Here is a 25,695-nt window from a genome sequence, read left to right as displayed (position 1 = left end):
TGTGTTTAAAAGTAATTCAACCTTTTTAACTCTAAAAGATGTCTAATTAAATTTATTGTTATTGACAATCATTCTGATTTGAAAAATAGGAAGTGATAAAGTTAAACGTGAGGATAATAAAACCAATAAAGTTGTCTTATCTCTTAAACCCTAGTCAGACAAAAAAACAAGTCTAAAATAATTATTTCTGATAATGAAAATGTTACGTAATTGGATGACAATGCAATTGACCCGTCTCAGCCTCGAAGGCAATTCACCAAGTTTCATTCGATGATTGGGAAATACAAGCTAGAGGGTAAGATTAGGTTTAATTAGTGTTATTTGGTGATGAAGTATGATCTAATCCAATGGGTTAGATCCTATATTTTTTTAAAAATGAATTATAAACTATTTTGTTAGGAGGAACTAACATTTGTTAAAAGGAAAAGTCAAAGTTAAAAGTAATTAATTCTTATGAATATTCTTCCTTATTTAATTGCTCCAACTTGTAAATTAAAGGCTATTATTTAATCTGTTGTTTGAAACAAACATATTTTTAAGAACATCGTGAAGTCAATTCTGTTGAGCAACAAAATATTTTAAAACTAAACCCAACTACTTATCATATGTAGTAGGTTTTATGGGGTTATTTTTAATAAAATAAAATTCCAATTTTATAGTTTGAAGAAAACAAAGATTATATTATTCTTTAGGTTTCAATTTGATTTTACATCTTAATGCATTTGTTTCCCTTATTTAAGTAATTTTAATTCAAAATCAAAATTTCATAATATGAATTTTACTTTAGTCTTTTGGTCATTTGCATATCATTTAATAAAATATTCTAACATTCATAATTTTAAACAAGTAATTGTTTTCTCATATAATTGAAGGTTGAATAAGCCTCATGTCAGAGGTATGTTAAGCCCTTGACGTAGGTATTAGAATTTGTGTGTGTTTTATGGGTGTATTATATTATTTTATGATGGTTGTTGTGGATTTCGTGCACGTTTGCGTGGTGTAGCAAAACATTTTATAATAGCAATTTCACAATGTGATGATGTAAATGAAACTATCAAACTCAAATCGGTACTGTTTTCTTTTCATTTTATATGACATTCTTTTAAATAATTAAATCAAATATTTAGAAAAATAATATATATAACTATGATAAAATATAGAAGAAGAAAAAACAAATAATAACTTAAAAGTGTATAGAGAATTTTAAAAATACCCTCAAAATTTAATCATTCAATTTTTCGTTAATTCATTCACAAAACCTTTACAAACTTAATTTCAGTAAGACAATATTGTGCATTAAAAATGTTTGACAAATGCATAATTAATTCTTAGCTCAGTGTTGTTTTTCTCTATTTTTTAAAATCAATTCCGTATTTAACATATATTCAATTTTATTTAATTCATTAGATTTTTTTTGTTTCCTTTAGCTTATCAAGAATTTTCGCTATATGTAAAAATATATATCCCAATCATCTAAATTTATAGTGCAATTTGATGAATTTAAAATTGATACAGTTTGATAAGCAAGGTCAAAATCTTTTTTTTTTTTTTAATTAATTAAGAGTTTGTTTGGATGGGCTAAAAAGGTATTTCTCAATATGCCATTTTTTTAAAAAAAATAAAATAAAAAAAATAGAAATTTAGAAAAGGTGAAATTCCTTTACTAATTTCTCTACTTCCTCAAAAATTCATCAAATTTTAGCTATGTATATTCTTAGTTCAAAATTCACCACATGTGATTGTTTATAGACAAATTGATAAGTAGGTAGTGGATTTACATAGACACCAATAATATACAAGAATGAGATGTATGGATAACATATAAAATGAGTGAATGGACGCATATAAGGTGATTGACATGTTAGTACTTTTAATATTTATATTAACTTTTTTAATGAAAAAACAATTTAAAATTCTTTGAAAATGTTTGAAAAGTTATTTCATGACGTTGTTAAACAATATAAACTTTTAAAAATGGTTTGTTTTGGAAAGTTAGACTAAACTGTGTTTTTTTTAAATTAAATTTTTTTTGAAAAGTTTTAAACACATATTTGATATATTTCATATGCACTAGCTCAGGATTTTTATTCAAATCCTTTACCCTAATTTATACAAAAGTAATAACAATAATAAAAAGATGATGAAATGTGATATATTTGATGTGTCGTCAAATAATCAGCAATAGTGGACGACATGTCGTTTAGAGAGGGACGACCGGAGTCGCACTTTGGACCTCTGCCGCCCACAGAATGGGCCCAAAAGTGGAGCCCATTGAAAACAAATATTTGGGCTCGTATTTTAATTGCAGGGGCTTTATCGTCATTTGCGCATAAAGAAATTAAAAAGTTGAGAACCAAATGACATAAATGGCCTAAAAAGTGGGTGAAAATCCATATGATTTGGAGAAATAACACAACAATGTTTGCAAATTTAGGGGTTGTTTAGTAGGATTAGAATGTCAGATTTTTTTGAATGTTTTCGAATTGATTTGAGTTAATTGAAAATTATTTATAAATGCTGAAATTAATATTTTTATATTTAAAAAGATGAATATTTGTATTCTGTATTATAAACTTAATTCAAATTTTAAAATTAAAATACATATAATAGAACATAAACTAAATGGTACTATGAAATGATTAAAAATAAAAATAGCATGAAATCTGTTCATAAATTAGTAAATACCTAAAAGGATCATGAAAATGGCAACAAAAAATTGGTTTTGACATATTTGTAAATATATGATATCATTTTAAACTTTTTAGCTTTAACACTAAAAAAGCATAACACTCAAATAGTCTATTATGATAGACTTTCTATGTCAATTTTAATAGGTTTATAAGGAATATTTTCTGTTTTGTTTTTGTCTTTCTCGGATAATATTGGTAGAAATCGACCATATGATATAATACGTGATTTCATGCGTCGGAGATTTGTCCCGAGTTTTTGTGAACATAATAGAATGCATCCCATGATTAATTTTTTAGTTGTAACAAAAATACCCTCGTAACCAAATATATTATTATTATATTAAAAAATGAAATGACTTGCTTAGTAAGTGTCACCACCAATTCCCTATAAACTTTTTCAATTGTTTAAGCTTTCTCTCCTTTTCTTCCTTCCACATTTCATATCCTCCAAAGCCGGTAAGGAAAATAGGTGATTATAGCTTACTTTTGTGTTTCAAATCAAGTTTTTATTGTAATTTGCATACTGATTACGCTAGCAATTGTTTCTTTTAGGTATTTTTGTATGTTATCTCGATTCTTATTTAAAGATCTCGAGCCTAGTTGTTTTATATTGGTACTAAGATTAGTATAGAGTTTCAAATCTCGGTTGAGTTTTAATGATTACACCCATGAGTTTTGGCAGAATGCCTTGAGTATTTGTTTGTGTTTGGTGGAGAATGAAAAAAGATCGAAAAATAATATGTCGAAGGTCAAATGAAAGAGTTGAATGTCGTCATTAATATAAATTTGAGAATTTTTTAGGAAAAATTTATAGAATCATTGAGATAAATTTTGTCGAGTATGAGTTGATTATGAGGTGTTTGTATAATGTGAAACCCCTTATATCATTTTTTGTTATTTGTAATCAAGAAGATATTCATTTTTTTAACCGGTGATGATGTGTATCTCAAGTAGCGGTTTTGGTTTATAAGGTAATGATATCATCTCGTCAATCTAAGAGTACTTTGATGTCATTTACTATTCCAATGGCCCAAAAAACATTAAATTATCATCACATGAGCCCAACGTTCAGTTAACTTCAGAGTACATTGGTGTCTTGAATGAGGTCCAGTGTTTGAGTCAATTGATTGCATGTGTCCTTTAGACTCAAGTAAAGAATACGTGCGTCCTTTAGAGATGGAAAGTGATTCAGATGGATTAGTTAGCATGGATCGACAAATTTTATGGACTTGGATTTGGGCTTCAAATCTAAAAAGAATATTAACTTAGATAATGTTTTTAAAAAATAAAACAAACTCGTAAAATATTTACACTACATAGAACAATTTTGAAAATATAAAAAGTCCATGGTCCCATAATGTTAAATACCAAAATTACCTCAGTCAACACATTATAAATTGGCCACGTGCACACTATACACGACCGTGTAAATTTTGATACACGATCTCAGGCATACCATGTCCTAAGATGCCTTAGGATGAAATAGTTTCTCATTTAGTTATTGGATCTCAAACCTTAGTGACACAAAGATTGTATGGAATTGAAGAATTTTGTCTTTATTTTATTCGATCTCTTGCATACATTGCATTGAGATGAAAAACTTTTGTCTTTAGCTATTCAATCCCAAGCCTTAGTGACACTAAGATGACTTGAGATGAAAGAATTATGCCTTTATTTTATTCGATCTTAGGCATACATTATCTTGAGATGTTTATAGATGAAAGACTTATGACTTTAGTTATTCAATTTTGGGTTTTAATTGCAATGAGATGACTCGTGATTAATAAATCGCAAAGAAGATATAAATCACAAGAGTATATAAAATTTATGAAAAATGATGGTATTATATAAAATTTATGAAAAATGATGGTATGTGATGAACTTTTTTATTTCTTATTGGGGCCGTAAATATTTTAAGTTTTTGTAACATTTACCTAAATTACTATTTTTATAAAATTCATGAACTTATAATTAAATGATTTTTAAAAGTATAAAAATGAAAAATAAGCTAATGATAAAACAAATTGAGAGGGGCATTAGAGTAATTTTAAAAACGAACGGTTTGGTAAATGGAATCGAAATGGGAAAGAAAGGCTCCGAAACATTTGCCCTATAAATTCACGCGGTCGTCTTTGTTTCGTATTGAAAGTTGAAACGAGAGCGGTTAAGTCAATAACCTGACTGAGTTCCGTGTACGGTTCCCGGTGATGGAGGGCACCGCCGCTGCCGAGATTGCTGCTACCGCCCCCGAAGTAGGAGGAGTAGATGCATGCGATGCCGTCGCTTCCGTCGCCGACTGCGGCAGCGGGGATGACGCACTGCCGATGGTTGGCGAGGGAGAAGCAACTGGTGGTCGTGGCGGCAAAGATAGAGTTAAGGGACCTTGGTCTCCTGAAGAGGATGCGATACTCAGCCGTCTTGTGAGCAAGTTTGGTGCGAGGAATTGGAGCTTGATTGCTCGGGGAATCGCTGGGCGATCCGGAAAGTCTTGCCGTCTTAGGTGGTGTAATCAACTCGACCCTTCCGTGAAACGCAAGCCATTTACTGGTATTAGACTCTATTTCATTGGCTTGGCTGATTCTTTTACCTCTCTTGTCAGCTTGATTTCGAATGGTTGTTAGTGTAAGCGTTTGGAGAAGAGAATTGAGCTGTTTTCTTCTTGATTTAAAATTGTGATATTTGATCTTGGTTGATTCTGTGAAATGTATATTGTTCTTTTGGAAGCCTAAATTTTTTGTTGGACATTGCTCTATTCTTTAATTTCTCTTTCGTCTAGTAGGGACTATAATGTGGTGCCATCATAAATCAATGAATGAAAATGACATGTGATTTTGGTTTAGTTCAATGGAAAGTAAATTACTCAAGTTGAACAGGAAGAAGTATGACGTGGATTTTACTTTTCTTATTTTGCCTTCTATTATGGTAATAGTCTTTATGAGCTAAATTTAGTGATCAGTAGGTTCATTGTTATGAAATTCAACATTCTGTGTGTAAATGTGGAAGCTTTTTAAAATAATTCTCAAATGTTGAAGACTTGGGAACGAGACTTATGTGACCTAAACTATGTATTTAGATTGTTAATCAAACTAGTGAAAGCATATAGGAGACACCATCTCTCTCATTGTGTTTTTATATGATAAACGCATTTTTCCTGTTTTTCTCTGTATTGCATGAATCAATGCTTTCATGGGCGTGATCAAATATGCATTGGAATCCTTGGTCCTGGTTCTGTCCTGTTTCAATGGTGGTCATTTTCTTAAAACTAGAAAATTGTGCAGTTGTGCAATTGTGCAATTTTATTCCTGATGAGTACTGCAAGTGGCTTAAAGATTTGAAATGTTTTCAGATGAGGAGGATAGGATCATTGTAGCGGCCCACGCTGTACATGGAAATAAGTGGGCAGCGATTGCTCGGCTCTTGCCTGGGAGAACTGATAATGCTATAAAGAATCACTGGAATTCAACTTTACGACGTCGGTGCACTGAGCTTGAAAGAATCAAGTTAGAATCTGGGAACGTAGTGGATGATGCTAGTTTAGAAAAAACTAAGGGATCATCTGAAGAAACCCTTTCATGTGGAGATGTGAATTCCTTTAAATCCATGGATGGAAAGGATGCTTGCTCGCGGGAGCAATTGGATGATCAATATGAAGACAAGGTCCCTATTGTCGTTGAGGGCCAATTTACTCATGAAGTCAATGAACAGCCAACTCTTTTCAGGCCAGTGGCTCGAGTAAGTGCTTTTAGTGTATATAACCCTTTGGATGGCCAAGGATCCTTGAGGCCGTTTCTACGACCTGTTCCAATGCAAGGGCCATTAATTCAAGTGTCAAAACCAGACGTTGAAGCTAGCAAATTTCTTGAAGGGGTTTATGGTGATCGATCAGTGCCTCATCAGTGTGGTCATGGTTGTTGCAAGAGCCATAACCAGGGATCTCCTTTAGAATCTTTATTAGGGCCAGAATTTGTGGACTTCTCAGAGCCTCCACCATCCTTCCCCAGTTTTGAACTAGCTGCAATTGCAACTGACATAAGTAACCTTGCTTGGCTGAAAAGTGGATTAGAGAATGGCAGTGTTAGAGCAATGGGAGATTCGGCTGGAAGATTAAATGGTTCTCAGATGCAAATGGGGCATTTATGAGAACTGGGGAATAACAGGCTAGCTACTAGCGTCTAGCAGATATGATTTATTTTAACAAGGATTGTTTATACAATCCCTACAGACTACAAGATTTGACCTGAATTTTATGGCACCGATGGGACACAGTGGATGGAGTTTACTGGATCTGTACTTTGTTTTGTGATTAGTTAGTTTCACCCTTTCCCACCTGTACAGCTTGTTTCGGCTGCTAGGAATCATGGATAAGAGGGAAGTAAAGCAACCCTCATGTCTAAGTTTCCCAAGTCCCTTTTCTTATTTTTGTTTCTGACCACAAACTCTTGAGTTAAATGTTGAATTTTGTGGTGTTGAGAGGGCTAAATCTTTGTCTGCAACCTAGTACCAAGTTCCTTGTAACATTATTCCAGCGGATGAGCATTCCTGGATTCTTTTTTGATAAGTGTACAATGGAAAGGTATGGTTCTCTTACCTCAGTTGCATATGCTTGTTCTTAAGGTACACTGGGAATTGGGATTCAGTTCAGCTTTTGTATTTTAATGGATGTAGCTTATGTATTATACGGTTATACTGATCATGTGACACAGTCCCTTCTCAAACCTAAGGCTTGTATGGAGACGATCCGTTACATTCTGCATTTCTATGCTCATAACAGATATGAAGATACTTGATGTGAATGGAATATGTTCTTGAAATAAAATTTCTTTAGGCCTCTGTGATGTGAAGAAAAGCTTTAACACTTCTATCAAGTCTAAATGCCAGTGTCTCATCTGGTGCTCCAATGGGTACACATAGACTTTACTCTAATAGGTTATAATAGAAATATCCGATTGACTTGTTTTCCATATTTTCTTTTTAGATTTTAGAGATACAACATTGATCTCCTTGGTTATATTTCGCTCATTCATGAATTCCCCCCTCCCTTTCCCATTTTTTTGTCTCTCTTGTTTTTTCCCTTTTAATTTCCAACTTTTTGTTTCAGGGTGAATTGAAGCTACAGCCTTCATCGTGGTAGAGTAGCAATCCAGAGATAATTCTAACTGCTCGTTAGTTTTAATTTAGCATAACTCTGAATCATTTTTATCTGATGGCTGATGATCGTCGTTGGGATATAAATCACTATGATGTATGAAAAATTTGAATTTGAATGTTCAATTTTGAGATAATATGATTGGTTATTTTGTATTTATCCTTCCATAATAGAAGTAGTTTTTCATATTTGTTCACATATTCATTTTTACCTATATTTGAACGTATGTTAATGAACAGGAGCCTTACTATATACCATCTCGATGTTCACTTGTCTTCATGGAAAGGTTTGTTTGCATTCTGTTTATCATTTCATTCGTTTGATTTATCTGCGTTAGTTAAGATTATGGAAATACTTCATGGGATTTCAATATTGTGTAGAGATAAAAGGTGTAACTTTTCTGATGTCTCATTGAACAAACCCATGGTAGCTAATCCCCGTTTTCTTTAACACATAAATGTTGTAAAGTCGGATGAGTTGTCCAATAAGATTAGTTGAGGTGTGTATAAGTTGACTTAAACACTCACGAATGAAAAAAAAAAAGAAAAAAAACAAAAGAAAGGTAATCCTTATTTCAGTGGTTGTGAAGTGTGAATGAACCAACAACATAAGATGATGGCTTTCCTGGCATACCATCTGTCTATGTTTCTTGGTTTGATTTTTTATTTGACGTTTGGTTTTGGGGAACCTCATGGTCGTGGGAGTCTTTGTACGAAGGTTACTATTTCTTTATGTCTTTTGTGACTCTTTTTTAGCTTAGATTGAAGCAAAGTAAAAGAAGTTTAGATCTTGAATTTTCTGGACTGATTTCGGAATTTAGTGTTTTGTTTGATAGGTCATAAGAACTGTAAATATATGTATGTTGGATATTTTGTGAAGTTACTCCACTTACAGATTTGGAAACCATTTTTTACGTTTTCAAATTTATGCTTGTTTAGTTATAGTTGTAGGTTTTTTAAAATGATTTCTTTTTAATATTTAAAAACAACAATAATAAAATAGTGAATTACAATCTGAGAATAAATCAAATTAAAATATGTCTCCATATTTTGCAATTTAGAAAATTACTGATTTCCTCACATTTGTATATGGGTGAGATAGAATCTGAACTCCAAATTGACATTGATTTAAAACAGCTAGCTTAAGCATGGCTTAGAGTGACATGTAAACTTTGAAGCTAATTTTTATTTACTCCATATTTTTTTTTGTATAAAATGAAACAATAGGATCTAAAATATAATATGAACTCAATTGAATTTATATCTCAAAATTTTCCTTAATACACAATGAACTATATTTTATTCTAATACCTTCAATAATACAATACTTTCTTTTAGCATCCAAAAAACATGAAGCCAATCCTTTTCTTTGTTGTATTTTTTTCAAAGTCTCGTGGTTCTTTCGATCATGCTGATTAAAGAAGGAATAGGAAATTGGTCAATGAAGAAAAATTCATTGAAAGGACCTGTAATACATACATGTATACATACGTATGTAAATATTACTTGCTAGCATAAAGAAAAAGACTAAAAGAAATATAGATTTGGAAAAGAGAAAAGGAGTAAATATTGAATTATCGAAAAATAAAAGATAAAAAGATAAAACGACTGAAAGTTTATTTTAAAACATTTTGTTGTAGTATATTTTTTATTTTACATTTTAAAAGTAGCACAGTTCCAAAAATAAATTTATAAATTTATTTATTTTTATCAATTTTGGCCAACTTCAAAGATTTTTCCAATTTTGGCCAACTTCGAAGATTTTTCTCAAAATTTAAAAGATCGTTTCAACATAATTTAATTTTTCAGTCCATTTCAGCATTGAGATTTTGAGTTTTGTTTTTAAATTTCAAAATAAAAGGTATTTTCAAATGACCAAAATATTCTTGGAAGTCCGAATGTTTGATATTCATAAATCCTAAACCTGCTCATTTTGATTGAGACAAAACGTGTTTGCTCCCAAAATTGAAGAGATTTGACTAATTTTTACGCACCTGAATTTCAAAAAGTCACCTCAAGATTAAATATGTGAAGGTAATTTAGTTGAACATTTTCATAATCTATGACTGAATTTTAAGTTTCGGTATAGTATTTTTTGTGAAATTTGAGGCGGATGGAAAAATATGTAGTTAGTTTTCTATTGTAGTTGGATATAGAACTATATTTTAAGTTAATGCATGTGGTTTTATTTGGTGAATCTCAATAATTTTATGAATTTAGGCTTGTGTAGATGAAGAATCTCAGTCAAGATTAATTGCATTGTTTCAAGATTCGTTGAATGAGTACTGAGATGACCTCGAGATTTAAAACAAATTTTTTTTTTCTGTTTCATTAAACGTCTGAATAGGAAGGAGTGTAATTTTGACATTTTCGAAAATAATTAACCTAAAAAAGAGCTCAAAATCACAAATTAATGAAATTAACTACAACTATTTGTCATACTTGTGGTATGCAAAAAAAAAAAAAAAAAAAAAAAAAATGTGACACATACGATTTTTTCTAATTTTTCTAATTTTTTTTGTCATTTGATTTAAGCGTGTTCAAATAACCCGACAACCTAAACGACATGTACTACCTAATCCAAATTGTAAGTTTTGAATTGGGTTAGTTTTTATTTTGGATTGGGTTGGGTTGAATATTTTTATATATTTCTTTCGACTTCAGTTGGGTTAAGTTACATTTTTAAAATTTCACATTGACCGAATCTAAACTAAATTATTAAAATATATGTTAGAATTTTTTTAAAAAAGGTTTATAATAGATATGTTGGTTTGAATATTTAGCATTTGAGTTCTTTAAAATTTTAGTTATTTGAGTTAATAAAATTTTTAATATGGATTTGTTATTGAATGAGTTTTTCTTTTCTTTTCTTTTTTGTTGCAAAGCTAAAAAAAATAAAAGAAAGTTAATTAAAATAATGGTATCTTGGTCAAAAGGAATTGAATAAAATAGGAAATTTAAGAAATAAAATTCATTGGACTTTGTTTCACTTTACTTACTCTCTCTATCTTCTATTAATTATTCTTTTGCCTTTTATAAACATTGAGAATCTCTTCTTCCTTTATTTGTTTCTTTTAAGTGTGTCTTTAATAAAAGAGAGCTTAGAGCTGAGATGTATTATAAATGCAATCTTTTTTTCTTTAATTTGTACGCACACATCAATCTAAGTAAATCATTTTAAGTTTTGATTTTAAATTTGTGTTGATTAAACGACTTTTGTGGATTCAAGATCAAGCTATGTTGCTTGAAAATACAAATTTTGAAATTAACTAGTATATGTTGGCTCTTCCATTTCAATGTGCCATCATTAAATTGCTCTATCTAAAGAGTAGAGATTTCAAGAAGAAACATGCAAAAAAGTTGCCAATTTTTTTTTGATGATTTGAGGGATGGGTTGATTAAATTGTATGCATTTTATTTGGAATGAGAATCAATGATTCCAAACCGAGTAAAATAACACATGTCAATTTTTTTCAAATAAATTCATTTGACATCATCTTGGTAGCTAATTTTATTGACAAAAGTTGTAAAAAAAGTTGACAATTTTTATAACTTTAATTTTTGTAATGGAAAATTTGAGAATATAATTGCAATTATTAGCGTTTGCACTCTTTGGTAAATAAAATCATTTAAAATCACTTTGGTTCTTGATCATTTATGAAACAAGTTCATGAACTTTTATTTACATCGATTTAGGCCATTTCCTTTTAATATTACAATTATTTAGTCTCGGTAATGATTTATTCCATACACTTGAAGTTTTGTTACAATTTAGTTAAAATATAATAAATCTCTTACATACGTACATCAATAAACAAATTAGCTTATAAACTACGTCCAAAGTTTTAAATGCTAAAAATAAATCCTTACAAAAGTTAAAGATGTGTGTGTATATAAATGGTTTCCTTCCATAACTAACAGGGTGAAATGTATTTCACAATTTCCTTAGAACAAATTTTGCTTATACTAATAATATTTTTCTTCTTCCAAATTCAATGGGATCATAAACAAAATGGACATTTAATTGGTCACAAAGAAACCACAACAATTTTTCAAGTATTTTTGTGTGTAGCAAAATGGTCAAAAACAGAAGAAAAAAACTAGAGGAATAAAGAAGACAGATAGATACAAGAAGCTACAATAAATTAAAAGAAAAAAGAAAAGGAAGAGCATAAAAAACAATGAAGAGAAACACCTGTACAATTCTTTTGATCAATTTTTGTTCTTTTTGGCTTCAAATTTAGTGCCCTCTTTTAGAGCTTCTTGGGCATCATTCTCCATTCCAAGGCTAAACAAGCAAGTTGCTTGAAGATAAAAAGCAGTTGCCCACTCTGGAGATATTGCTTGAGCTTGCATTGCATCTCCTAGAGCTTCTTGCCCCATATCATTCATCAGGTAAGATAAACACCGTCGGGCATACACCGTCGGTGATACCATTGTCCCACCGTCAATGAACTACACAGAACAATCATTTTGGTCTTATATTATGACTCTAACAAGTCCCCTTGGGGGGTTCTGATACGAATGCCATTTGAAAATAATTAGAGTACCAAGAACATACTAGCAATTAGTTAGGAAGTACGGAAAGAGGAAGGCAAGTAATATTTTGGTGAAATGAAATGTATTAAGGCTTGAGAGAATTCTACTTCGAACACTTGATTTAGCATATATATTTGTTGTCGTTCATATTTCAATATATTTGGATTCTATCAGGTTCAAAATACAGATCAAAATGAGATGAAGAACACTCACTTGGGTATAGCAATCAATGGCAGTTGCAAAGTCTCTAGCTCTGAAAGCTGTATCTCCATGTTTCTTAGAATTGAGAGTCTCTTGCATTTGGCTGGTCCACATTTGAAAGGAAAGCTGAAAGACCAGAAAAGAAGTTGTATGGAGTTAGTGTAATGAGATTAGCAATTCTCACTGTGCTATTTTTGTTTGCAGCCTTGTCAAACTAGATAGATTAGTTCTCGACGAGAGAGGATGACCATGAAAAGGAAATGGAAGAAATACAGCACATCTAAGACCAAGATTCTTGTCAGAAAAGTGTGACAATATAGAAAGTCGTAGACTATATTGTGTGTCGAGTTGGCGATTTTTGTGGTCTTGGTAACATTTTGTATTGGTAGTAGTAGCTTACCTCATTGGCAATTCCCTCATCATCCTTGTATCCATTCTTATCCAGCATTTCATGAATGGCAGTTAGATCCTTTCGCAAGCATGCTTCGCCAAATGGTGTTAATGATAGCGGTTGGGTTGAAGTTGCATTCTCAGGTGTGATGCCCATCAAAACGTACGACAGAACCTGCTTGAAAATGACTGATCAGTAATCTGAGCCATTAAGGAATTAGGAGACAACTCCAACAAACAATTAAATGGAACCACAGAAACTCAAAAAAACATCGTGTTTAAAATAAGATATCCTTGTAAGAATCCAAAGTGTAAACCTCTGTATCTTTCTGAAGTGGCATGAGAGCAGTCACAAGAGACTTTGCGTTCGGCCTCTCCCGGGCTTCATACTGTAAACAGCGAGATGCTAATCTCACTAGTTCAGTTCCATCATCATTTGAGAAATGGCCCTCCAATGCAGAATCCATTAGCATCAGGAAGTTTTTCCCACGAATTAAATCAAGTGCCTAAATTCATATATGAACAAGCATGCACAAATTTCAATAGCTTTAGGAAGCAAATTTTAATCCCAGGAAAGAAAGGTATAATATTGATTTTAGTATGAAAAAAATGGTAAATGTTAAATCAAGGAATATTTGTTCAATTATAAACTAAACTAAATATTCAATAGGCAAGAAAAGTAAAACTTACATGGCTGGGAGGGATATGTTTGCCACTAAGAAGATCTAGCAGCAGAGTACCATAGCTATAAACCACACTTTCCGGTGTCACTCTACCTGCCCATAAAAAAACATTTATGCATTCTATAAAAATAACTATGAAGAAACAATCGACAGCATGCATGCCAGTATTTATTCTCTGAGCTTCAAATTGTCACAGCTCAACTCAAACCTTAATATTTTTTAAGCATTAGGCAAATCACTTTTATTTTTCTAATCACTAGGCGAAGCATAGAGATTTTAAGCCTCGGTGTGTTTCAAAGGTGGAAGCGTCATTCGAGAGAGGGGTAAGTCTCTTATGGTTCAACAAAGACGCAAGTCACTAGGCTAAAACTTAGAGCCTTGCCTCAAGGCGAGCCTCAATAGCTTTTTAAAACATTGGGCACAGTAAAGACCCAAAGGAGAGATGCCAAAAGCACAGTCCCATATAAAAGAAGGTAACCATTTCTTTTGTGATAAACACGTTCTTAAGATTAAAGATGAAGTGGAGCACTGATTGTCCAATGTAACATGTGATACGACAATGAACAGATCTTTTAGTTTGTCACTAAGTAGGATTCACTTAAGTATGAGAACCTTTGAGCCTTTGTGCATCAGTGAAAGAACATGCAGGTATTTGTATATTCAGAGTTTTAACCGTGTTTCCTTTTTTTTTATTTTCTGGGGAGATGAAGTCGATAATGGCAAGGCAGAAGATACCTGTTCTCAAATACTCGGGAGGAGTAAAAGCCAGGTTTGTACTGTAACTCTTTCCATCCCTGCTGTTCTTCATAAGGCCAAAGCATGAAAGCCTGGGATTCCCATCCTAACTCACATAACAATTCATTACAACACTTGACTCTTCAACATAAAGCTCAGCAAAAATGACAAGGGAAGAAAACACTCACTTGATCAAACAAAATTCGGTAAGCATTTAGATCATGGTACAAAGCTCGCCCCTTACCACTGCAATATTCCAACGCTTGTGATAAATACAACGCCACCCTCAACCTCATCGCCCATTTCATCGGATGTGACTCCCCTATCATTGAAGTCATGAGAAAATAAGAATAACTATCAACACTCATATTTCTTTCACTTTCTAACATTAGCTCCACAAGCTTAGCAACATTTCATAGTCAATGTACATTAGGTAAGGAACAAGATTGTCAAAGAAGGGAGTGTTTGGTTGGTGAAGGTCACATTCCTTTGAGAAAGTTCCAAATATTTCACAAACAAACAGTTTTACATGATTTGAGCAATGAGTTAAGAGCTAATTAAGGTAATAAAAACAACCCTTATCTAAGTAATTACAATAAACTCCTTGCAAGGGCTTACAATGAAAGAGATGTTTGGCTAGAGTTTCATTAGGCATAAACTCAGCTACAAGCAACCTCTCTTCCCCTTCACAGCAACATCCAATCAGATTCGCCAGTCGCTCACTCCTCAAATTTCCCACCGATCTTGCTTCATCCTGAATCAAATCCATTCCCATCCAAGCCAAAAAAACAATCAATTTCAGACATAAATTAAGCAAAACAAAACGAATTGAGAGCATTAGAGCAAATTAACAAACAAGAAATTGACGAGTATCAGGCCATGCGAGCTTGGTAAACCGCTTCACCGCGATCCACCGGCCATTATCGAGCTTCCCTTTGTAAACCACATTAGGGGCTTTCTCTCCATGCTCCGACACTATGTTCTCCGACGAAAAGCTACCGGTAGCCGCCTTGAGCCGCTCGAAGCTGAATTCACTGAAACTCGGCCATAAGTTCCGGTCGTTTTTGTTTCCATTTTCTGCAATCAATGTTGAAAGGAACTCAACATTCTTAGTCAGAATCACTAAAAGGAACCAACAAAAAGTAAAAAAAACAACCAATGGGTTCTAAATAGATTAACCATAGATGATTAGAAACACAAGATACCCAGATCAGAGGGCTCCAAAACGGAGGGTTTGAGGTGGGAATGGAACCAGCAAAGCGAGAATTTAGAGCAACGGGCACCCATTAATGGTGGAATACGATGAGACTATGAAGAAAAGAAAAAGGGGAGATGAATAAGTTGAGACAAAATGATCAAATAGCTTTCATTTTCAGAAAAACTCCTTCGGTTCCTTCAAATTTGAGTAATGGGTGAAATGGGTGAGTCTCATATTATGGATCCAATCTCTAGTTGTTTCACACTCTCTGGTCTCTCTGTATTCCAAATGCTGCTTGCTAATATAAACTTTTTTCCTCTTAATCTCTTTTTTTTAAAAAAAAATTAACTTTTGTTCATTCTTCTCTCTCTTGCATTTTCATGTGAATTTTGATTTTACAAAAGAGAGTTGGCTTTCTGGATTCAGCTTTTCCTTTTCTAATCTCATCATTCCACTCTTTCTCTGTTGCATCTTTCTGAATTCTTTCCTTTGATTTCTTTAAAAAAAATTGAAGTCCTTTAAAGAAATTAACTTTAGAAAATATCAAATTGCTCCTTTTTTTTTTTTTTTTTGTCAGCTTTCATTGAAAAGTAGACTCAGAGTTGAATCAAACGGTCAGATTTGTTTAATTCTTTAGGAAAGTCAAACAAATCAATGACGTAAAGCCGTTCGTTTTCTTAAAAAGAAAACTCAGCATTTGGAATTAGAATTTGGAATTTTAGATGAACAGTGGTTGACGAGACATAATTTGTGTAAAGTGTAACTCGTTTTCTCTTTTTAATGGATGTCTTTTCCTTTTTAGAAATTATAAAAAAGAAAGTTAAAATATTTCTAAAAATATTAACATTGATAAGATTGGATTTTACAATTAAGGTGAAATGACTAAATAGAACGTTGCACAGATAGATTGGATTTGATATCTTGCTCTTTCACTCTTCATCTTCTTCCACTTCCATTCACTCTCTTTTTATCTCTGCAACACAAACTCATCATCATTGATCTCATTTCTCTCTTGCTCTCTCCAACTAAAACCCACAGTTAATTTTAACGAAACTATTCCTGCAACACAAAACTCATTTCATGCAATCAGTAGCGAGATTGGAATCACAAATATTTTGATTCTAACCAAATAACTAGAAGAGAGATGGTGGTTTATTTTGGGAAGATGAAGGGTTTAGCCTTGTTAATGAAAAGTTGTGGGTGGAATCCTATTAATCACAATAATTCATAAATGATTTTGTGTCCTTTTTTCTCAGTTATTTATTAATATAGAAAAGATATTTTTGGATGAGTTGTATTTTTAAAGTAAAATTTTGATTAATATCAGAAAAGTGAAGGGGTATAAAAGCAAATAAAGATTTGGAAAAGGAAAAACATTCTGTTGTATAAATATAATACAATCAAAATAAAGGTCAAGTTTTGATAGGTTAAGTAATGTCATGAAGTGCATGTGAAAGCCCTGTCTTTTGCTTCACTTAGAGAAAAATAGCAACACATCATGTGCTTTTTCAATTCAATTATATACATTACATTCACATACATACATATATATATATATATCACATTTTATAAATATTATAGGTCACTCTACTTATTTATACAATACATTTAAGTTCAAAACTAAAAAGTGGAGCTTTTAGAAGTTAGGTTTGTATTATTTTATAAGTTTATTCATATGATATGTTGTATTTATTTGTTATTTCGAATTTTTTATTTTGTGGTTGATAAGTTTTTGACAATTTTATTTCATTTATTTGTATGGACTAACGAATCTATTTGATATAATTTTAATTTTTATGTAATGATTGTATGTCAATTTTAAAAGTTTGAAATAAGGTTATGAACTTTATTACTGCCATTCTCAATATTGACATGTTGTTTAAAATTCAAACGTTACACTAAAAAAAATGACAATGGTTGTTAAGAACTTAGAAAGAAAATAGCACAATTTTTAAAAGTGTTAAGCATTCAGATTTTAGAACAAATAATGAAGTCGTTTAGTCGTGTATGTTAATAAGGGGTGAAATCAACGTTTTTTTTAATTTTAAGGTCAACAAAGTCCTTGTTAAGTCACCTCAATCTTATGCCAACATAATCAAAGTTTGTTTATATACATGACAGCTCTAAAAAAAAGCAGCTTTTTGTAAACAAAAGAAAAGAAAATTGTTTTCAAACAAAAACCATACCAAAAAATTAGGAATAATTGTTGCACAGATTTGCAGAAAAGATCATGCTAGTTGTTCATAGAGCAGCATGAAGCTGGCACCAGCCTCATAAGAAACTAATAACATACTATACGTCCACACAACCTGTTTGTCAAAATGCCCCAATCAACTTCCACACGCAAAAACCATCTTCTCTCTTTAAAATTCCAAAACAGGAACTCAACCAAAATGGGGTTTTCAAAACTTTCGTCCCCATCTCAATAATTAAGCCCAAAAAGAATGATTAGCTTTGAAATAAGAAAGAAAAAGACAATGGAATGAGGAAGAAGGGCAATGTTTTTGGTCTGACATACGGTGGCGCTATGATTATCACCACCCCATTTGGGTGTATGGACGACCCCTCATTATAGTGAAAAGAGAAACTTAGTTCAAAAATTGGTCAAGACATGCCTTAGTCATCATAATTGCATTTCATTACATACAAACCATCATTATTGTATTCATAAACTTAGGGTTAATTTCACCCTTTTAGGTAAATCCTAGTAAAAATATGATACTTTAGACATATAAATTCTATATCTTTATTTTTCGTTTTACTCGTAAGACGTCTATTATTTGATATGTATAATATATTCATCTAACTCTTGTTCAAATCTATTTTGCTCTACTTAAATACATTTTGTCTATCTAATAGGCTCGAATATGAATCACATCATAGCTACAACTTCTAAGACTCATCAATTCATTGTTTGTTATGTGGGGATTCTATTTAAGTCAAAAGCATATCTATGATACTGTTGATAAGAAAGAAAAAAGAAAAAAGCTTTATAGGGTAGCCAATTTTTAGTTAATTTATAAGGTTACCCTTTTGAGAGGAATTGATGATTGGTTTGGTGGAGTCCATGTCGATGAGTAGAGAGTGGAGAGGCTTGAATTGCGCAAGCAATGCTTTTTGTTATTGGGGCCACAACACACAAGCCATGCCTTTTAGCCATCAAACCCAACATCACAGCATCGTCAAATTTATTGTTTATATTCTATGGGTCCTCCCATTTGATGTCAAGTGTCCACCATGACACACAATATCCAACTTAATTCTAAAAAAAATACGTTCTTATCAAATTCTTTCAACTGTTTGAAAAAAAAATAGTTTATAAAATAAATCTATTTATGAAAAACAATCCAAATCCATTTTTCTTTTTTTTAAAAAAATTGAATTTTAAATAATCAATGAGTTAATTTAAACGAAAAACTTCTCCCACTACTTTTGACGATCTCTCTAACTGACTTTTGATCACCACTCTGGCAACTGTTATTGCTAATTTTCAGTCACCACCATCCCCGCTATTGTTACCAAACACTCTCTAGATACCACTTTTGACAAATTTCAATGGCCACCATCGACAATCTCCAATGACCACCACCAACAAAGTCCCTTATAGTAATTTGATACTACTAAAGTAAAGTAGATGAATAATTAAACAAATTTCTATATGAAAACAAACAAATTATCATATATGTGTGCACTCTTAATTTTTTTTATAAAAAATGTTTAAATGAAAATGAATTTTTGAAAAACATTCGAAAATGAGTAAAATTTCTTTTGTTAACGATAGCTCTCTCTCTTTTGTTTGTTACTTTGGATTGATGTTTGATTTTAACAACTCCATTTTCCAATTTATACTAATTTTATCTTCTTTTTCAAGTTTGGTAGACATTTTATTCTAAATTTTAATTTTCGAGGTACTATAATATATTTATTTGAATAAAAATGTTATATATCACATCAAACTTGAATAAGTGATACTATATTTTTACTTTTTGGTACATGAATCTTAAACAACAAATTCTTATTCTTGTTTGACTTCCTTTCTAACCCTTTAGTTTTTTCAAAAAAATTAAATTAATTTTTTAACTAATATTTATATATAAGAAAGAAAACAAAAACAAAACGTAAAGAAAAAATGTAATTTAAAAAAATTAAAAACCAATAATTATCAAACGAAGTTGTGATGTTTTAGAGCATTGATCACTCTAGTTTAATTTTAATTTTTTTTCTTTTATTAACAAATAAAGTTGGTTATTTTCCAAAGAAAAGTTCTTCACCTTAATTATTGATAAGTAGGATGTAGTGTAGTGCACTACGGGCAAATTGAGATGATACCACACAAATTTCCATATGCATACAACTAATTGAAAATAATGCATTTATGAAAAGAAAAAAAAATGTAATTAATGATACGAAAAAAAGAAAGAAAGAAAAATATCGTGATTAAAATAAACTTGGCTTAAAGGTAAGACTAAAAGCTATTGTAGCAGCCTATGTACTAAAATCACCAAATTGGAGAACACAAAAAGGTTTTGTTTTTTATTTTTAGTTTCAAATAAGTATAGGGTTTGTTTAGTGCTTTAACCAATTAGGATCTAATTGATAGATAATTTGAAACAAAAATTTAAACCAATTGAAAATTTGATTTATAATAGTTTCTTTTTTTAGATACAAGATTGAACCGTTCTAGAGATGGAGGTCATACTACTTAACCAAGTTCACTTTAATTTTTGCTAGTTAAGTTATACAAATTGAAGATACGTTCTTATTCTTCCTTTTAAAGCTTCTAATACTTAACACAAAACTATTCACTGTCAGCTTCTAATTACTGTCCCTTTTAAAGAAAAGAAACTTCCATTCCTTCAATTTAAAATTGGAGGACTTAAAGGTAATTTGGACAATTGTCCAACATTTACATTTTCGTGGTTCTTGAACTACCCAAAAAAAACACATTGATTATATCCTGTCTGGGACCCTTCAATTCAAACAGTGACTTCCGTTATAAAAAACCTGTATTGATTGAACATAATGGATTTAGTCGAAAATGAATCAATAGGTTAAGATAAACCCCAGCCTGAGCCAATATGAGAAAAGAAGAAAAGAAAAAGGGGCATGTGATTGGGAGCAGCAGATTGGTTTAAAAATGAAAACACCTACCTGTGAGAGTGTGATGTTTTATACTATTTTCAATGATAATAATAATTGAAGGACTAAAAAAAGGCAAAGAAGGGTTTTCTGTAAGAGAAAGATTTGGTTTAGAGGGAATGGGCAGGAAAAGAAAAGCATTGATATTGCTGGGACAGCACATGCAAGATCCTCATCATAAAAAAGAACATCATGTGCTCTTCCCGCATGTTAATTCATTTAACTTTTTTCAATTCAAACATTTGGCTGTTCTGTTCTGTATGTGGGCCTCCACAATTGTCCTTCCACCCTGTTATGCATGGCTGTGTACCCAATCAGGTGATGCTTTGTCTAGTGTTCATTGTTCTAAATGTTTTGTCTATTTCTATCACTTACAACTGGAATTCCAAACTTTTGATTCATTTAATGAGCTATTTAAACGTAGAATTGTAGAAAGTAGAACAAGATGCTGCAAAATTGTCAAAGAAGCATAAATCAAAGTTACTTCTTCTTCTTCTTTTTCTTTTTTTTTTTTTTTGGGGGGGGGGGTCAAAATAGAGTTAAAACTACCAACTCATATCAACAATCACAGAGATACAGATTTATGCAACCCTCCTAATTTCAATCTAGATTGAGCAGTTTGATATAAATATCTTTTCCGGGCTCATTTGGAGAACTTACTGTTGCTCTATGTAGCACCATTAATCGAGCCATTGATATGAACTGCATTTCCCTCTTCAAGAATCTTGCCATTTACTTGAGTTCTCAGCCTCTGAGTAGTAACGAGTAATAGTCAGGAAAAAGAACCAATATTTGGATTCAATTCACATTATCTAGAGCATAATATTAATGCTTGAAACATACCCTATCTGCAGGATCCCCCGAGTTTCCATTGATGAGCTTGTGGTTCTCATCTTTTGGCTTGGTATCTCTATCTTTTGTACTCAACGGTAATAGTGTAGATACAACGACATTTGTTCGATCAGGCAATTCTGGAATAAGAAACTTGAGTTTTTCAGTAACAATGTTTAATAAGGATCCTTGAAATTGAGAAATGACAATAAGAAAGTAGAAGTAACCTGGCAATTTCTTATCAACAAAGAATACAACAAGGTTTACTGTATACCTGCAGAAAGATAGATGTTTTGGGAAATTTAAAATTTAAAGCAAGATTATATTCTTACATACGAGTTAGCAAAAGGAGTGGCATTTTTCTTACCATGCTACTACAACATCAACAGTGTAATGTTTGCGTGAGGCTACAATTAAGAAACTCTGAACTATAGCAAGTAACCAGCCCAACTGCTTTATAAACCTAAAATGTTGAAGAAAAAACAAACCATCAGCTAGAGTTCACAATTTTAGTGCATCTGCACCTGACTATACACTATAAAATTGATTACTCTTTTGTTAGTACTTTTAGAAGAGAATACCTCTGAGTACCATATATCTGATATGAACGCACGAAAACAAGAGTAAAGATCATGTGCGAAGAGAAAATTAAGTCTCCACAACCATACAATACACCCCTTGGAACTGAAAATGCAACAAGACAACCATATGAGAAACAATGTCAATAATAATATCCCTAATGACTTTGAACGTTCATGACAATTCCTTACATATCAAGAAAACTTCGAGGATACTTTTGGGGGGAGGCAGCGTGGCAAGTTTTGAACCCTGCACAAAAAAGATGCAGAAGTCACCAACATTTTCAATTTCTAATAGCCATATTGGAATTATTACAAAATAAGAATCTTGTATTGATCAACCAAGTTCACGGATGAACAAAAGTTAATCTCAACTTACCCTTCAGACACAAAGATAAAAAATTCAGATATCAGGAGAAATTTTACCTCACGGCAGTGGTAGTTTGGGCCAGGGAGTTGGGTAGAATAGAATGTCAGAATACGGAGAATTTGAGAAGCCTGCAAAATACAAATAAAAAGGACATACAAAATCAATGTTTGTGTTATCCAATGTGACGGAAGTTCGATGTAACATCAACTACCAAGTTCTTAAAATATTTTCTTTTGAGAAACCAAACATGAAACCGAGTTTTACAAGGGTGAGGTGCAGGGGAGATGATTGGGGCTCAAACATATAACAAAGCTAGAGTCCAAAACAGTACTTACAACTAAAAATGCTAGAACCCGGCACCATAAAAGAACTGTGTAGATCTTCTTAGTTTTTAGAATGAAAGGATGAAAGGTCCACTGCAACAGAAAGTTCCACCATTAGCAACACTAAAGAAAATCCATGTATGCTAAGGAAAAGAGAACTGATACCAGAAAACAAAACCAGCATTGTTCTAAATGAAGAAAAGTAAAAAACAATTTTTTTGTCAAGTATGCATATATTTTAATGAGAATCAATATTGCAGAGATTGGACTACAAAGGGCATTTTATTTATATGCCACTGAAATTTCTACTCGAAATCGAGGAACCAACAGAGAAAACCCCCTTTTTTATGACAATGGCATTGCTCCTCTAGAAACATGAATGTTCTAAAACATTTAAGCCTTAGAGAGCAGCCTTCAGTTCAGTATGCACTGCCCTACTCATGAGGTCTTCATCAATGTTGAATGTATGAAAGGGGAGCAAATAGAGTATAGAATCTGAACCTTGTTAGGAAGGTTTGAATGTTTAATGCAAAAGGTGTACATTAACATGCTAGCGGGAATTCATCCTTTATGTAACCAATAATAAAATCAAACAGATTAAGAGATGAAAGAAAACTAATAGGAAAACCAAAGAGTAGAACCTCACCAAGAAAAATGATAAAAATATGAATGAAAACAAAGTCTCACTGAGGTAAGCTTTATCGGGTCCAAGTTCCTACATTCAAATACAATCAAAATAAACAAATAAGTTGAAGATACTGTAATTATAATTATAAAAAAAAGATGCAATATTTTAATACTAACCGGAAGAAGATAGAAGCCAACATCCTGAAGTACTGGACCAGGCCTATGTATATAATGAACACCTCTAGCAGCTAGACCATGTATGTACTATCCACAAGAAGTATTTCTGATGTCAGATTAAAGAAAGAAAGAAACAACACAGAACAAAAGCTCCAAACACTCAACTCTTTGACATAAACATCCAAAGAACGACTACCATCCTCTAGAATTTATAAGCATATTTGAACACTATTGAAACTTCCTAAAAGTGGTAAAACCTGAAAATGAATACAAATTAGCATCGTTAAAGGATACCTGACAAACAAGTCCCCCGAGAAGGTATTTCCAATTTTCTGCAAGAAGAATGATCTCCGTGGTGATTTCGGCACAGACTCGTTTCCATAGCTTCTCCCCCATAACAAAAAACAAAAAAGAACATATTAAACAAAAGTAAATTCATAGAAAAAGGTGTATTAAGAAATGAAAATAAAGAGAAAGAAACCAACTTTTGAAGATTCCCGGCGAATGTAAAGATTCATTTTGAAGGCGTGAAATACCCAATTCCATATTATACAAGAAAAAACCAGGAAAAAACAGAATCAATCATGGCGAAAAGAAATAGAAAGCCCTCGATGGAATGGGAAGATAAGTTTGGATTGGGTGGCAAAGAGAAGGAAGAAGAATAAAAAAGGAATTGGAAAAAGTGAAAATGAAAATTGAGAAATGGGGGAAATGAGATCTGTTGATGGAGTTTTAAAGAGATCAATGAAGAACAAAGAGATTTACGTTGAAGAAGAAGAAGAAGAAGAAGAAGAAGAGAAGCCAGCGAAGACGGAGTATTTGAATAAGAAAGGCGACAACGCGTTGTTTTGAAAATTTTAATTTATTTAATTTTTAAGTAAAGGCATAAAATTAAATAAATAATAAGAATTCTTTCTCTCTTTTTTATTTTTGAAAAAAGACGTAATGTTCGTTGGCTAAGGAATGGGAGACTGCCGGACTGACGGCCACGCGAATGCAACACGGGATTCCGAGTCTTCTATAACAAAGAGATCAAATCATCATTGAATTTCATTTCCACATTAAGTACCCCTATGTTTATCTATTTCTAAATATTATCCTATTGTTTTTATTGCCTTCCTTCCTATTTGTAAATGTTTCTACTTTTTTTTTCTACACCTGACTAACACAACCATACGATATACTTTCTCAACATAATTGAATCGATCATCGTCCACTCGTCAACTAAATGACGACTTTTGCCTGAAGATTTGGACTTAGACTCCATGTGTTACTACGAATGCACACTACAAGTAAACAACATCAAATTTAATCACATGAGTCTACTCCTTAGAATTACTTGTGAATCAATGGTGTAATCGTAATGATATTTTACTAATTGTCAACCTCAATCACAATATGGTTACAGTTTTCATAGTTCACCCATTTTAATAGTATCAATAAGAAACTTTTAAGAGCAATAGAATGGAACCTCATATTCATTAATCAACAGAATGACCAGTGAGATAAACGTGGTTTAATAAGAAATTAAATCTCAATTGATTTTTCTTAGTAATAACTACTACAACAAGGTGATGGTGGGAGATCGAATATAAGCTTCAATTTATAGAAGAAAAATGTTATGTGAATTATGATTTAGCTAAGTTGAGTTTTGCAAATATAAAATTGTTATTATTCAAATGTTGTAGACTTAATTTAATTTGTTATTTTGTGTTGTGAGGATTAAATATTTTAAATGTAAGTCACTTTGAATTCGTCAACTTTGAGCATCTCAATGGGTTGAATATGTTAAAAAGTTTAATTAGTTTAGGTATATGCTTTTGTCCGATAATTCTTCATAATATTTCTCATCTCTCTTTATTTGATTTTCCGTCCACGTGTCACATGAAAACAAATTCCCATTTTTCTACCTTTATTTTATTCTTCGTCTGTATACTTTTTTTTATTCAAAAGAAAAATCAATGAAATATAATCAACTTTTATTATTATTATTATTGGAAAATCTCTATTTAAATACATGGTTAAGTTTCAATGAAAAGAATTGTATTTTAAATGAAAATTGTTAAATC

At 31.8% G+C, this 25,695-nt stretch overlaps 3 protein-coding genes across 6 annotated transcripts; 1 reads left to right on the top strand and 2 right to left on the bottom strand.

The window, feature by feature from the left end:
- Positions 1 to 4,812: 4,812 nt before the first annotated feature.
- Positions 4,813 to 7,998, top strand: LOC101212170 (transcription factor MYB1). Of its 3 annotated transcripts, none has more exons than XR_004216261.1 (3): positions 4,813 to 5,237; positions 6,037 to 7,263; positions 7,789 to 7,998. XR_004216261.1 is itself a non-coding variant. In XM_004147852.3 (2 exons), exons 1-2 carry the CDS (start codon positions 4,898 to 4,900, stop codon positions 6,828 to 6,830), a joined length of 1,134 nt encoding a protein of 377 aa, XP_004147900.1. In that variant the 5' UTR covers positions 4,813 to 4,897; the 3' UTR covers positions 6,831 to 7,993. The 3 variants fall into 3 exon arrangements, 1 of the variants encoding a protein (XP_004147900.1); XR_004216262.1 differs by having other exon boundaries at positions 6,037 to 7,591; positions 7,789 to 7,993; XM_004147852.3 differs by having other exon boundaries at positions 6,037 to 7,993.
- Positions 7,999 to 11,944: 3,946 nt separating this feature from the next.
- On the bottom strand, positions 11,945 to 16,054 carry LOC101212414 (serine/threonine-protein kinase BSK6). Its single transcript, XM_004147853.3, has 10 exons — positions 15,589 to 16,054; positions 15,240 to 15,460; positions 15,002 to 15,137; positions 14,572 to 14,705; positions 14,384 to 14,489; positions 13,656 to 13,741; positions 13,283 to 13,471; positions 12,976 to 13,140; positions 12,588 to 12,701; positions 11,945 to 12,290 (listed from the first exon to the last, which is right to left on the bottom strand). The coding sequence occupies exons 1-10, from the start codon at positions 15,668 to 15,670 to the stop codon at positions 12,048 to 12,050; spliced, it is 1,476 nt and encodes a 491-aa protein (XP_004147901.1). The 5' UTR covers positions 15,671 to 16,054; the 3' UTR covers positions 11,945 to 12,047.
- A 4,223-nt stretch (positions 16,055 to 20,277) lies between these two features.
- On the bottom strand, positions 20,278 to 24,465 carry LOC101212659 (phosphatidylinositol:ceramide inositolphosphotransferase 2). Of its 2 annotated transcripts, XM_031884310.1 has the most exons (13): positions 24,112 to 24,465; positions 23,921 to 24,010; positions 23,627 to 23,713; positions 23,469 to 23,537; positions 22,835 to 22,915; positions 22,556 to 22,627; positions 22,322 to 22,379; positions 22,133 to 22,235; positions 21,919 to 22,014; positions 21,779 to 21,825; positions 21,564 to 21,691; positions 21,381 to 21,471; positions 20,278 to 20,585 (listed from the first exon to the last, which is right to left on the bottom strand). In XM_031884310.1, the coding sequence occupies exons 1-12, from the start codon at positions 24,142 to 24,144 to the stop codon at positions 21,388 to 21,390; spliced, it is 948 nt and encodes a 315-aa protein (XP_031740170.1). In that variant the 5' UTR covers positions 24,145 to 24,465; the 3' UTR covers positions 20,278 to 20,585; positions 21,381 to 21,387. The 2 variants fall into 2 exon arrangements, with proteins under 2 accessions (XP_031740170.1, XP_004147902.1); XM_004147854.3 differs by lacking the exon at positions 20,278 to 20,585 and having other exon boundaries at positions 21,104 to 21,471; positions 24,112 to 24,464.
- Between the last annotated feature and the right edge of the window lie 1,230 nt (positions 24,466 to 25,695).

The sequence above is a fragment of the Cucumis sativus genome, chromosome 4 (assembly GCF_000004075.3).
Source record: "Cucumis sativus cultivar 9930 chromosome 4, Cucumber_9930_V3, whole genome shotgun sequence".
NCBI lineage: Eukaryota > Viridiplantae > Streptophyta > Magnoliopsida > Cucurbitales > Cucurbitaceae > Cucumis > Cucumis sativus.
Note: the sequence above shows the minus strand (reverse complement) of the source record. Positions and strands in the feature narration are given on the sequence as shown.

Coding starts and splice junctions, on each gene's coding strand:
- LOC101212170 (XM_004147852.3), top strand. CDS start 4,898: ATGGAGGGCACCGCCGCTGCCGAGATTGCTGCTACCGCCCCCGAAGTA. Junction 5,238..6,036: donor GAAACGCAAGCCATTTACTG/GTATTAGACTCT, acceptor AAATGTTTTCAG/ATGAGGAGGATAGGATCATT.
- LOC101212659 (XM_031884310.1), bottom strand. CDS start 24,144: ATGAATCTTTACATTCGCCGGGAATCTTCAAAA. Junction 24,011..24,111: donor TTCGCCGGGAATCTTCAAAA/GTTGGTTTCTTT, acceptor ATGGGGGAGAAG/CTATGGAAACGAGTCTGTGC. Junction 22,380..22,555: donor CAAACTACCACTGCCGTGAG/GTAAAATTTCTC, acceptor TTTTTTGTGCAG/GGTTCAAAACTTGCCACGCT.
- LOC101212414 (XM_004147853.3), bottom strand. CDS start 15,670: ATGGGTGCCCGTTGCTCTAAATTCTCGCTTTGCTGGTTCCATTCCCAC. Junction 13,742..14,383: donor TCCCGAGTATTTGAGAACAG/GTATCTTCTGCC, acceptor TTTTATGGGCAG/GTAGAGTGACACCGGAAAGT. Junction 12,291..12,587: donor CCATTGATTGCTATACCCAA/GTGAGTGTTCTT, acceptor TGTTCTGTGTAG/TTCATTGACGGTGGGACAAT.